We start from the raw sequence: 13,200 nt of genomic DNA, 5'->3' as shown, positions 1-13,200 counted from the left end.
CTGGGTACAACCTCGTCTCACATTCCCAATCCCTGAGAGGTAGGTGTCTGTGGGAAGTAGGCTCTCCAAGGGCCCCCGTGACCCCCTCACCCACTGCCTGGCAGTCATGCCCTTTTTGAAATCCCCTCCTCGTGTGTGTGGAGTGGACCTAGCAACTAGCTTCTAACAAATTGAATACAGCTTAAGTAATGGGCATCAGTCCCAAGACTGGGTTATAAAAAGCCTCGGCCTCCATCTTTCTTGTTCCCTCTGGGGAAGCCAGCTGCCATGCTGTAAGGCAGCCCTGAGGAAAAGCCCACATGGGGAGGGACGGAAGACTGCCACTAGCCATGTGAGTAAGCTTGGAGATGCACTCCCTCCAGGCAAGCTTTCATTCAGATGAGACCACAGCCACTCTTGACTGCAACCTCACGACAAACAGGAAGCTGGAGGCACCTACCTAAACTGTTCAAGACTCCTGACCCACAGAAGCTGTGAGATAATTAAATGTTTATTGTTTTAATCCACTAACTTGTTATGCAGTAATGTGTTATGCAGGGATATGCTATGCAGCAATACAGTATCAATTAGTCCCATTTTATAGACAAGGAAACAGAGGCTCTGAGAGGTAATAACTTGCCTAAGGTCACACAGCTAGGATGCCGTGGAGTTGGCTCTGAACTCATGTCTGTCTTCGTTGCACAGCTGTCCTCAGTGGGCCCCAGCTGGCTGGCCAGCATGTTCAGTCCCCTCTCCCCTCCATGAACCCTCCACTCCCCTCTAATCAGTTTCTCCATGACCTCTGCGGCCACCCATGCATGCACCTTTGTAGTTTAGGAATAGGGGCCATAGCAGTACCTGATCATGTCCCCCAGAGCGCCCAGCCATGCCCAGAGCAGGTACTGCTGCTCCCTGGAAGACGAACGAAAGACGAACGAATTCATGATGACAAGGTGGGCGGGTGAAGGAACGTGGCAGGGAGTGGGCAGGATTGGCACCCTCAGAGCCAAGTTAATCTCTCACTCCTTCTCTCACTCGCTCTGCGACATCCCAATCTCTGATTTCCAGCAGCCAGATGTGCATACAGATGTGCCTCCCAGTCGCTTCACTGCTGGGAGGCGACCAGCCCTCCTCCTGCTCTCCCATCCCATCCCAAGATTCCAGAGGGGGATTCCAGGTGGGAACTATTCTGGGTTCAGTTCCGTGTCCCTGTCTTCCCAGCGCCTCTCCAAGCCCCAGGCTAGGCCTCAGAGAATAAGCGGGAGCATGTCTCAGTCACACAAATCCGCACACCACGCAGACATCACCCTCAGTTTCCCCTACACAGATCCACACTCGCTTGTGTGTACATGCAGGCATACACACACAGCTAGTGTGTGTGCCAGGTGGCAGACACGAGCACCCAGGCAACATTCTGTCCTGGGAGCCCCCCAGGGCTAGAGACGCAGACGATGCTATCTGGGTCCTTGGAGGCAGCCAGGCATATGTGGTGTCCACACTCGCAAGCATACATAGGCCCCGAGAAGCCTCCCTGGAAACCGTCACAAAAGCACATCATTTACAGAGTTCTTACTGGGCACCCCTATGCCCATTAGCTCACTTAATCCTTGCTACAACACTTCAGGATAAACCTTATCATCCCCAATTTATGGAAGTGGACACTGAGGCACAGACAGATTAAGGGACTGACCCAAAGTCACATGGCCAGTAAGAGGAGAACAGGATTCAAACGCTCATCAAGAGCACATGCCCACCCTCCCCTTCCTCTTCAGCCTTGCCTGGTCTCAGCTCTCATGTCCTCTGAAGCATCCCTGATGGCTCCATACCATCTGCCCCCTCAGGTCACCTGAGTCCCAATGGCAATGTGGTCCAGAGGCCCAGAGCCTGTGCCTTTCACTTATCCCTCTAACTCCCTGACCAAGCAGCTGCTGGTGCCCACTGTGTGCCAGGCACTGGGTGGGTGAAGAGAATACGAAGATGGGTCAACCTGATCCCTGCCCTCCCGGAGCCCACAGGGACACGTGGGGTGTGGGACGCGTGTACACCTGTGTTCACAGACACACCTGCCAGCTTCACCTTGGCCTAAGCTTCCAGAGCTGCTGCCAGGAGACAGGAGGCTCTTGTGCAAATCCCAGGTCTCCTAAGTCCAACTAATGCCCTCTCCCCTGCTGCCTGTTTAGAATTAAAGAACCCAAGGAGGAGAAGTGGGGAGTCAGCTGCGGAAGGGACTAAGTTGCCAGCTATTTCCTTCTAGGCCACCGCAGCCCCCTCTGTATAGGACAGAGTGGGAACCAATCTCTCAGGTCCCTGCACCCCGGTATCTAAGGTCTATTGGTTCAGACACCAACCCAGGGTGACATGATGTCCGGGTGCATATGTGTGTGTCATTCACTTATCAACCCCTCAGCAACAGGTCCCTCCCTCACCCTGGGGGGAGCACTGACAGAGACAAAGGAGGAAGCAGAGGGGAGAGGTGTGGAAGGGAGGGCTCCCACTATTGTGGCTGCCTCCCTCTGTGCTCGTCCCACCACCCCCATCCTGCCCTCAAGATCGGGGAGCAGCTCTGGATATCTGGCTGATGAAAGAGATCAAGCATGTAACTGCTGAAACTATTTTCCAAACGGGAATTAATTTCTCCCATGGGACCCCTGCCAGGCTGCTCTCAGAGGAGCCTGACTCCTCACCACCAGCCCCACTATACACACACACACACACACACACACACACACACACATACACACACGTGCACATGCGCACATACACACACGTGCGCGCGCACACACGTCTCATGCAAAAACACTGACATCTACAGAATAACAAGGACATGTCACAGGTACAGAGTCCCACAAATGTGGCTGCTCACACATGGAAACACAGACATGACAACACTCAATTCCTGAATATTATACAGATAAATACATATTATGTGGGTATACTCAAAGAGGCTTGAAACACGGATATGCAATCTGCAGACACCAGAAACATAGACAGACAAGATATGTCCACAAACATACAACTAGATAAACCCCACACACACCAACAGTCTGGGGTCACTCTCTGTCACCTCCCTCACCTCTCATTGTAACCCAGGAATCCAAGATCTTCAGCTTGAAACAAACCAAAACCCCAAGGCCTACAGTGAATGTACAATCAGGAACTCTGTAACTATGTCCTTCCCAGTCAGGCTGAGGGCTGAAAGCATCCTAGGAAGGAACAAACCCCTGCATCTCCCACTTCCCCCAACTCACCTCCCAGAAGGAAGCAAAGCCAGAGCCACTGGGGTGGTCAGCGCGCAGGTATGGGTACATGCACGCAGGGGTTCTGCTAAGGGGCTGTGTGGGTACAGGCAAACACTCCCTCTCTACAACCCCCAACTGCCATCTCCTATTCATGTTGAAGGCAGGCTGAGGCGGGGGCTACCGCCAGCTTAGCAGGGATGTAGCCTAAGGAAGATGGGGGCCAAGGCAGATGGGGCATTCGATTAGCACAAACCAGTGGCCACCCAGCCTGGATGCCCAATGCCTAGAGTTCTCAGGGCACCCCATGCTACTCTCCTGTCCCGAGCGGGGGAGGGAAGGAACACAACCCTGGCCTCAGAATGCCTTTCTAAGCCCTTTAGGTTTTCTCCATGTTAAGTCCGCACTCACATTGTCTCATGTGAGCCTCATCCTCCTGTGATGAGGGTACTATTATTAGCCCATTGACAGATGAGAACACAGGCTCTGGGAGACATTTGCCTTTCACCGCAATACATGTGTATCTACTCAAGAGCCTGCGCTCTTGACGGCCATATGCCACCTCAGGTGGTCGCGAGTCGTCTCAGGTCCTCACGTCCTCTGAAGCCTGTGCTCCAAGGCAGCTGGAGGACAGTGTGCTGCGTCCTGAGCCTGTTGGGAGGGCCTCTCTGTCCTTCCCAGGCCCAAGTCTGACTCCAGTGGAAAATGCCAGTCAGCTTCAGACCTTCTGCCAACAGGCCCCGCTGGGGCCAATGAGCCCTGAGAGGAGACCCCGCCCCACAGACAGGCAGGGCCAGGCCCAGGTCAGCCCAGTCCGCGTCTCAGGCCAAGGCCCAGGCCACTGACATTGGCCCTGGCTGGCTCCGGATTATGTGTCTTCCAAGGCCTTCCATCTGTCACTTAGCCCTCTAGGCCCAGGACAGAATTCATTTCCTTTTAAGAGAGCCAATGATTTGCTTTTCTCATGTCTCCTTCCCTGACTTTTTCTTTTTTAATTAGAAAGCACTCTCTCAAAGTCCAGCACCTAGAAAGGGGAAGCCACCTGGTCACCATTCCTGCCCATGGTGTCCCATTCCTCCTTCCTTCTTCACTCCTGCCACCACTCTCCTTCCTTCCGGGGCCTCTCCGGGTTCCTCAGTGCCCACTGGACTCAGCAGATGAAGGCTGCCCCATCCCCTAATGCCCTGTGCAAGGGCATAAGAGGGGAGCACGGCAGGGGATCCCCAAGGTCAGCTCTGGCACCAGAGTTTTACAAGAACCCCAGCTCCCAGATCCTTAAGAAGGCTTCCCCTCCTGGGTCTGGTGCCACATCGGTCTTGTTACGCTCCAGACCACAGCCCTCGAGCCAGGTAGATACGGGGACAGGAACTGGAGCAAGGAGCCCTGTGATGCCAACCAGCACTCCGCCCTTCCACCCCTTCACCTGCTTGCCCATTGTTCTGTCTGATCGTGGACGTGAACCCCAGAGGTCAGAAGTTCATTCACCTCCCCAGCAAAGCACATGCTTTGAGAACTGAGATCAGGCATTGTGGGAGGCTGTCACTTGCATGCCCGTGTGCAAAGGCACGCACGCACACTTGTGCACACACGTGTGTGCCCACACATCTCTCCACAGCTCCAACATGGAACTCGGCGCTGACCTCCGGGGCCCCCATCCCACGGCTCACAAACAGGTCCCCTGAGCTGTCAAACTGCTTTGCCCCAGTTCTGGGAAAGAGGGGTATGGACATCCACAACCTCGCATGCCACCTGGGGGCTGGTCAGCACCCTGGGGGCATAAGAGGACAAGGAGACTTTATGGGGAGACTCACGCCCGGCTGCCAGGGAAAGCCTCTTCTTCCTGCTCTTCCCAGCCCTCCTAGCTTTCCCCCAATCCCAGTGCCTGCAGCCCAAAGGAGCCCCCCACGGGGTGAAGAGGCAGGGTGATGACCACGCCCTCAGTGCCCCTCAGCCTCAGCTTCCCCAGGGGGTCCCCAGGCTGGGGGTGGGTGGACCCCCAGGCATCAGCTGGGGCCTTACCGTGGAGGGTGGTCCGGGTGATCTGTCCCCCCATCACGGGCAGCAGGCAGCACGGCCACCTCCGTTTGGCTAGCCAGCCTCGTCACCAAGCCGCCCTGGCTGCCAGCTCCGCTCCTCCTGCCCCCCCTCCTCCCTTGCGGTCGGCAACCGGCATGGCAGGGATGAGCCTGCCCCTCCCTCGCCCCCACACGCTCCCTCCCGCACACACTGGCTGCCTGGCTGCCTGCGAGGCTGGCCACACAGGCACGCATAGCCCTGTGGCCTCCTGCTTACCGCTGCCTCCCAGCTCCCACCCACTCCCGGAGCTCCCCCACCTCCCCGCACTGGTACAGGCAACGGGATCTGTCATGTTTATTTACATAAGGAGGAGGAGACTGGAGGCTTCCTGAAATAGCCCAGCTCCAGAAAGCGCTGGATGGAGATGCCCCAGCCTAAGCAGACACACACACACACACACGCACACGCACACACGCACACGCACACGCGTACACACACGCACACCCACACATGCACACATGCGCGCGCGTGCACACACGCATGCACACATGCACATTCCCCATCACACACACGTGAACAACCTCACCATTCGTCCAGGCTTTCAGTCATTCACATGTCATTACGTTCGTACAACATGCAGACATCAGGCCAGGTGATAAGGATACCATGTCGAACCACAATCAACATAACGGACATTGCCCCTGCTCTCAGGGGGCTTACAACCTGGCTAGTAGAGCTTGGTAACAAAGAGCTGACACCGCCTCTATCTTCTTCCAGGCTCTGTTGTAAGTGCTTTAAGAGTATTAACTCCTCTGGTCCTCGGGGGCTGAATGATGAGGTCAGTATTAATGTTGTTATCAATAGGTACCATTATTATTATTATCTTACAGGTAAAAACACTGAGATAAAGAGGTTACCTACCTAGAAGGTGGCAGGGCTAGGATGCAAACCCAGCATCCACACTTTTACACCCACACCAACTTGTCCTTTTGATCATAAACATACACAAACACACACCAATATAAACAGACCACACTCCCCATCTACACCATGTCACATGTATACACACAAACACAGGCTTAGAAGCACTGGCAAGCATTCGCCATGGTGCACACTTAGCAACCTGCTGCCCACCAGGCACATACACCAATACATACACACCTTGCAACGTACACGCTCAACACACGCACATTCCTCATGCAGTCTCTGGAGAAATCTTGAGGTGCAGAACCTGTCACCCCACACTCGGAGGAGAGGGAAAGGTATAGACAGAGACGGCAGAGGACAGTGGGAAGGCAGTCCCCTCTCGGTCTAGGCAAGCATGCTGGGAGCCCAAGGCATCACCAAAAGAGCGGCCGCCATACACTGAGCACCTGCCTTGCACCAGGCATTGCGTGCACTAACTGATTTACACTCCAAGCGGCAGGGACTGTTATATCCATTTTACAAAACGAAAACGGGAGATGGGAGCTCTGAGAGGCTCAGGGATTTGTCTGAGGTTACCCAGCACTTCAGAGGCTGAGTCAGGACTCCAGCCTGGGTCTGGGGACAATCTCACAGTGCAGGCTCTCTGCAGGACAGGCCTCTCCCAGGAAAACAGGACACCTCCCTCCTCCCAGGCCCAGGCCTGTCCCCAGCCCCTGCTCCCTTCCCCCCTCCCCCATGGCCAGGGATCTGGGTTCCCAGGGAAAGCTCTGAGTGTGTGTGTGTGTGTGGGGGGGGGCCAGTGAGAGGAAGGATGGGGACTGGGAAAGGAGCTGTGGGTAGGGCGGGGACTGCCCGCTATCAGATAGAACTCAGACCTGGGCACTGTGAGGTGCTGTGCTGGGCCCTGAGCCTTCAGTTCAGGACCCCGCTGTCACCACCCCTGCATGAGTCTCGGGAGGGGAGGGCAGAAGCAGGAGGGGCATTCAGGCCTGACCTGGGGTCATCAGCCAGAGAGCTGGGCAGGCCCTGGGTGGGAGTGCCCAAAGCCCAGCATGTTAATCCACCTCCCAGTCGAGAAGCAGACCTGCCACTTCTCCCTGGGAGAAGCTGGGCCATGCGATTCCACATAAGGCACATGCTCATTCATGGCTGTGTACAGCCATGTGTACACGTGCACACACACATACCCTGTTCCTCTGGGGGAGCGAGGTTAAGTCAAAGTCTGGCTGAGCGGCAATACCCCAGACTCCTTTTGGATTATTAATAACAGCAAACACAAGTCCTGACTGTGCCAGGCCGTTCTAAGCACATTGCACATAATAACTTGTTCAATCCTCATGACAACCCTAAGGGATAGGTTGCATTTTTATGCCCAGTTTACAGATGAGGAAAGTGAGGCAAAAAGAGGCTGCTCTGGAGGCTGTTCCTGCAGCAGAGTCAACCTCCCTCTCCTGCCTGCCTTTTACTGCATCTGGCTGGGCCCTTTCCCACCAGCCCCTCCTGTGGCCAGCCTGGTCTTCCCAGCACCCCAGCACTGGAAACACCTCTTCTGGGAAGTCTCTCTATGGCCCCAGGTGCAGAATAAGTCCCCCTTCTTGGAGCTTGTCTCTCCTCTGAGCCCGAGCTATGCCTCTCCCGACCCTTAGTCATACTCTGCCCAATTCAGTGACAGCCATGGCATAGCTGTGGCTTTATTTGTTTGCCCTGGCTTCTCCTGGGTACATCTCGACAATTCAACTTAACCAACATTTATTGAGCACATACTGTGTGCCAGATATGAAGCTACACACTGGGGATGCAATGGTGATCAACGATAGACAGGCCCTGGATCTTGTGGACGTGTAGTGCAGAGGGAAACAAACATTGATCAAGCAGTCTCGCTAAGGAACGTGTCATCATAATCCTAGAAAAGTGTTCTGAAAGAAAGGAGCAAAGTTCTGGGGGGCTCGGGGCAGGCTTTCCTGACAAGCAAGAGTGAAGGAGAAGCAGGTATGTCCACGTGTTGTGCAGGTAGGCTGGGGGGAGAATGTTCCACAGAGTGAACACAACACGTGCCAAGGCCCTGTGACTGAGGTGAGCCCCACACAGCCAAGAAACAAGGTTGGTATGGCTGCAGCGGGAACAGCAGAAGGACCCTGGGGAAATTTTCTGGTGGCAAGCCAAGGTGGGCTGGGGACATACCAGGAGGGCCTTGAAGAGCTGGGTCAAGAGCCTGGCCTTATTTCTGAGAGCAATGGGGACCCCCTGACAGGTTTCTGCAGGAAGGCAGTAAGACCAGACAACCTGCCTTTCTAAAAGATCTTTCTGCCACGTGGTGTGGAGAAGATATGGGAAGAGGCAAAGGTACCAGGGGAGAAAAGAGCGGCATCCAATGGGGTCAGGTCTATACTGGACTTGCCCACATTCTCCTCAACCTAACATCGTGCCTGCACAGAGCAGGTGCTCAGAAAATATCTCACAGATGGAACCAACCAATAGCACATAATTTTTGGAAACAGGGGAAGTAGCTAAGCAGGGATGGGGGCAGGGTGAGCGCTCAGCAAACTGGGAGTCCTTCAGGTGGGCAGCACCCTCACTCTGGCCACTGGAACAGACAATTGGGGAGCAGTGTGGGCAGCCCCAGGGCCTTCTCACCACCACTGTCTGCAGGGGATTTCCAGCAGACTTCCTTGGTCCTGTTCCCAATAAACCACTTCCCCAATTTAAATAGGAAATGGCAATATCCTCTGAGGGTACACCCCCTACTTCCTCCCCAGAGCAGTGTCCAGGCCTCTACAGATGACATGACAGCCAGCACTGCACCCTTTCTCTGTTTTATCTATTGAGGCATCACATAAAACTTCATTTGGCCAAAGAATTCTGTTCCTAAAAGGGGTGAGAGCACCACTGACCTACATCCTTCATTCATTCATTAAGCATTCACCGACTGCCAACTCTGGACCCACAGGTGAGCCCTTCAGAAGCCAAGCAGAAGCCATGCTGGGATCAAGGAATGAGGTTCCTTTGGCTCTGGTTGAATCATTTCAGTGTTAAGTTCTGTAGCAAAGGATAAGGATGAAAGGATAAGGGATGTGAAAGGGGAATGGAGACTCTGTAAGCAAGTCTGCGTAAGAAGTTGTAAATGCAACCCTTTATTGAACACTTACTGAGTGCCAGGCACTGTACTAAGTATTTCACACACATAATCTCACCTAACCCCAAAACATCCCTGCAGGATTACAATCGTCCCCGTCCTGCAGACTATACAACTAGGGCTCAGAGAGGTCACACGGAAAGCAAGACAAGCCAGAGTTCAATCCCAGACCTGCCTGCCATCAAAACTCACACTTTGGACAGGAAGGGTCAAAGGACAGGGGACTTCTTGCTTGAGGAAGAGGTGGCAAAGGGATAAATATGCTTTTTTTTTTTAAAGGAATCAGAAGGGTTCTATGTAAAGGCAGAACCTAGGAATTTTCTGGAAGACAATGGGTGACATCCCAGGGATGGAGCTTAAATGAAGGCAGGAGAGACTGTGGACCGGCATAATACTGGACCTCCTGTGCACTAATAGGTGACCCATCCTGGAAGTCTTGCAGAAAGTAGACTTGTCCATGACCTGGGTGGGGACTGTCATACCTCAAAGTCCACCAGCAAAAAGCAGAACTGGGTGTGCCCTTAGAAAGCACTTGGTCTGACAGAAACCCTGCCAGCCTTCAGAAAAAAAAAGAAAGCAGAAAAAAGACAACTCCCTTTCTGGCCAGCTCCCCAGCTGCATCTGTTCTCTGGCTCCGAGCAGGGCACCTCTGCCCGCTTGGCTCTCTAAACCCATTCAGTTCCGAAGACCCTCCCATCCCCAGGGTCCTTCTCGTCTTCCTGCCATCTTCCATCTCCTGGCACTTTCCCTCTTGGGCACCACCTTGGTCTCTGTGGTCAACTCTCTCCTCACCAAGTCCTTCCTCATCCATGTCCCTCAAGGCCCAGCACCGCAGCCCCAGGCCAAGCCTACCCTCAGAACTTAAAGTATAGGGCAGACCCAGCACCTGCAGAACAGAACATAAAATAAATTCACTGGGTGATAGAAACCATCGGAATCAGAGACTCCAAGATCTCTGAGGGAAGGAGATCTTGAGATCTGGACCCAAGAGAGCACTGGGTCCAGCCACTGCCTTCAGGCAGGCGAAGAAGTAACGTGTAGCAAAGGAGGCCTCGTACATTGTGGACTTCCCTATGGTCACACAATAGGATGACTCAAACACTCAGGTTTAATATCTTCTGGTGCTTACTTAGCATGACATATGCGTCAGGGCATCGGAAGGCATGAAAGACAAGACTGGACAAGGAGAGGGGATAACTTCTCTTTACAAGGCGGGCAGAGGGGACCGGTATCTGAAGGGGTCCATAAAGACAGGTCAAGGAGGGGAGGTGGCCTGCTGGAGAGGAGCTGGGGGAAAGCTCCTGGTTGTTGTCATGTCTTTTTCATCAAGAACAAGGGCTAATTTGATTGAGCTGATGAGTCACCTGGCATATGGGGCTTAAGGCCGAGCTGCCAGGGCCATCCTCCCTGCTCTATGAGGCTGAGCCTGGTGCTGGAGAATGAGGAGCAAGGAACCCCCCCCCTCCAAAGCTTCCTCTCACGCCCAGAACCAGGATGAGACTGGAGGCTGCTGCCTGGAGTCTGGAAGAGAGAGAGATGTGCATAGAGATGAGGACAAAGACACACAGAGACAGAGCGTGCACTGCGTGCTGCAAGGAAACTGGAGCCAGGGAGCCCATAGGGCGTCCTCTGGGGCTGGGACAGGTGCCCCAGCAGTGACAGCTGCCAGCCGCCCGGAATGATGGGAACACAACAGGTGCAGAGGCGGGGGCGGAGACTGAAAGGGAATCTGAGAAAACAGCTTGGAGTTGGGCGCCCCTCCCAGGCCACAGGCCCAGAGCCAAGCAGCCTTTTCTCAGACCCTCCAAGACACAAACACACCTACTGCTGCTCTCCAGGTCTGGGCCTCAGGACCATCCTGGCTGGCCTGGACTACACAGGAGTCATGTCCACGTCAGGCAGAAAGGACAGAACACGAAAGAAACCAGGTTTCATGTCCCAGGACAGAGTGTGCCAGACAGAACCCACACCCACAGAGCCCCCAGCTGGCAGCAAACATTTGCTTGTGATAATATCTATGTCACCAGCCAGGAAGGGTGGAGGGATGTGCCCACCCCACCCTCGTGGAGATTAGGAGCTCCGGTCTTGAAGTCAGATATGCAAGCTCTACTGACACATGACTGGGCAAGCTACTGAGCTTCTCTGAGGTCCAGTGCTTGGCTCAGAAAGTAATAGTAACAATTGCTGTCGATGCTGTTCAGAGGCCCAGAGAACTCAAGAATCCAGGTAGAACCTAGAAGGGCTAAGATCCCTACCCCAACCTCAGAGAGGACTGACTTAGGATCCAGGATATGAGCACACTAAGTATACTCGTAAATGTTACATTGAGGAGAAGAAAGAGAGGAAGGGAGGACCAACTTGAACAGCTAATGACCATCTTCACTCTCGTGCAGCACCATTTGCTCAGCACCGGTCACAGATCTAGGCTCTACATGTATTATTGCATGCATGCCTTCTATGCAAATGCCATTTCAGAGTGCTGGGTAACAGTAGGTTCTTCTAAGTAAGCAGATTAAACATAGCCCCTTGTCACCTGGTTAGCGCTCTGTTTTTGTTTGGGGATAGCATGAATTTTAAACTTGAAGCCTGCCCTTGTCTCGATGGTCACAAGTAATAAATGACCTAATTTATAACCTTGCTGAGGAGAGTGAGGAAGGGTAGACAATGAGACATTTATGGGGGAGGTGAGGCAGAGAGATGTAGAGACCCAAGGTGGCGCAGGCGACAGGACACATGTGCTTGAGCAAGACATGAGCCTTGTCCATCAGAGATGCGTAAACACACACTCGACTGATCCTGCTGGGCCTGCCTGGATTAGGAGAAAAGCTGGCAGCTGAGAGCAGGAGGTTAAATCCCTCTTCTGCAGGCAGATACCACCCTCCCCCACCGGCCCTCCTCTCTCTCTCTCTCTCTCTCTCTCTCTCTCTCTCTCTCTCACACACACACACACACACACACACACACACACACACACACACACACACCTTCAGGCCTCATGGCTCAGCCAGGATTCCTGGTGCCCACCCCTTCTGGTTGTCCCGACCCCAGCAGCTGAAATTACCCCTAAGCTAAGAGCCTCCCTCCCCGCTTCAGCCACCCTCCTGCCTCTACGGAGTGGGCTTCCTCAGGCTCTCCTGCTTCCTTCCCCTCCCAGGTCAGACTTACTGAGGGATGGGAGAGCCCAGGACAGCTGGCCTCTGCTCCCTGGTCCTGCCTCTTGCTCACTGCCGGGCCTCTCACTCCAACACTCAGACTCAGACATTGGGCATTAGTGGGCACCCTGGAGCACAGTGGATATTGGCCATGCTGGCTACAGGGTCAAGGGTAGGACCCCCAGGCACAGAAGCATCTGTGAGTACTGGGATCCATTCAAGGCCTCTCAGGGAGAGGCTAGTGGCTTTCATCACCACTTAGCTAATAGACAAACTCTGTCGCCTGCCCCTACACCTCCAGCCCTAGGCCCAGACTGAATCACTGGGCCCAACCCCAGACAATTTCATATCTTGTCATCAGGAAGGCCCATAAACAGAGGCTCTTAGTCTCTAAGACCTGGGGACCATGAGCATGTGGCTGGCTCAGTGCTGCTGACCCCCACCCCCAGAGCTAGAGCTCAGGTGTGGGCTGTTGGGACTGTGGGCCTCCTGCCCAATGGACAGCCTAAGAAGGGCAGCCACCACAGGGTGACAGAAAATCCATTCTCCTCCCTGCAGCTGTCCCATCTCCCAGTTTGCTCCATCTCCCACTTTGCATGCTCATCCATTGCTCCCACCTTCCTTTCCTCTCTCTCTAATAACACATCTCAGGCTCCTCCCCGACAATGCCACACCCTTCAGCATTACTTTCTCCCTTCTTTCCTCCCTCCAGCTGCTGGAGCCCAGCGTCAGGCAAGCCACCAGAGACCCCAGGAAC

The 13,200-nt window shown here is 54.1% G+C and overlaps 1 protein-coding gene across 3 annotated transcripts in view; it reads right to left on the bottom strand.

Annotated features, from left to right (window-relative positions):
* Positions 1–13,200, bottom strand: part of NEURL1 (neuralized E3 ubiquitin protein ligase 1) — a 72,022-nt gene that overhangs the window by 24,971 nt on the left and 33,851 nt on the right. Inside the window, exon 1 of one of the 3 annotated variants that reach the window (XM_019636488.1) lies at positions 5,235–5,485. The exons of the other annotated variants lie outside the window; for them this stretch is intronic. Coding sequence (XP_019492033.1) covers positions 5,235–5,268 — 34 coding nt within the window. The 5' untranslated portion in view covers positions 5,269–5,485. Of the gene's footprint in view, positions 1–5,234; positions 5,486–13,200 lie in introns of those variants that run through there. 3 annotated transcript variants of the gene reach the window in all.

This window comes from Hipposideros armiger, unplaced genomic scaffold, assembly GCF_001890085.2.
Source record: "Hipposideros armiger isolate ML-2016 unplaced genomic scaffold, ASM189008v1 scaffold_28, whole genome shotgun sequence".
NCBI classification, from domain to species: domain Eukaryota; kingdom Metazoa; phylum Chordata; class Mammalia; order Chiroptera; family Hipposideridae; genus Hipposideros; species Hipposideros armiger.
The sequence above is the reverse complement of the archived record's forward strand: the minus strand, read 5'-3'. Positions and strand labels throughout refer to the sequence as shown.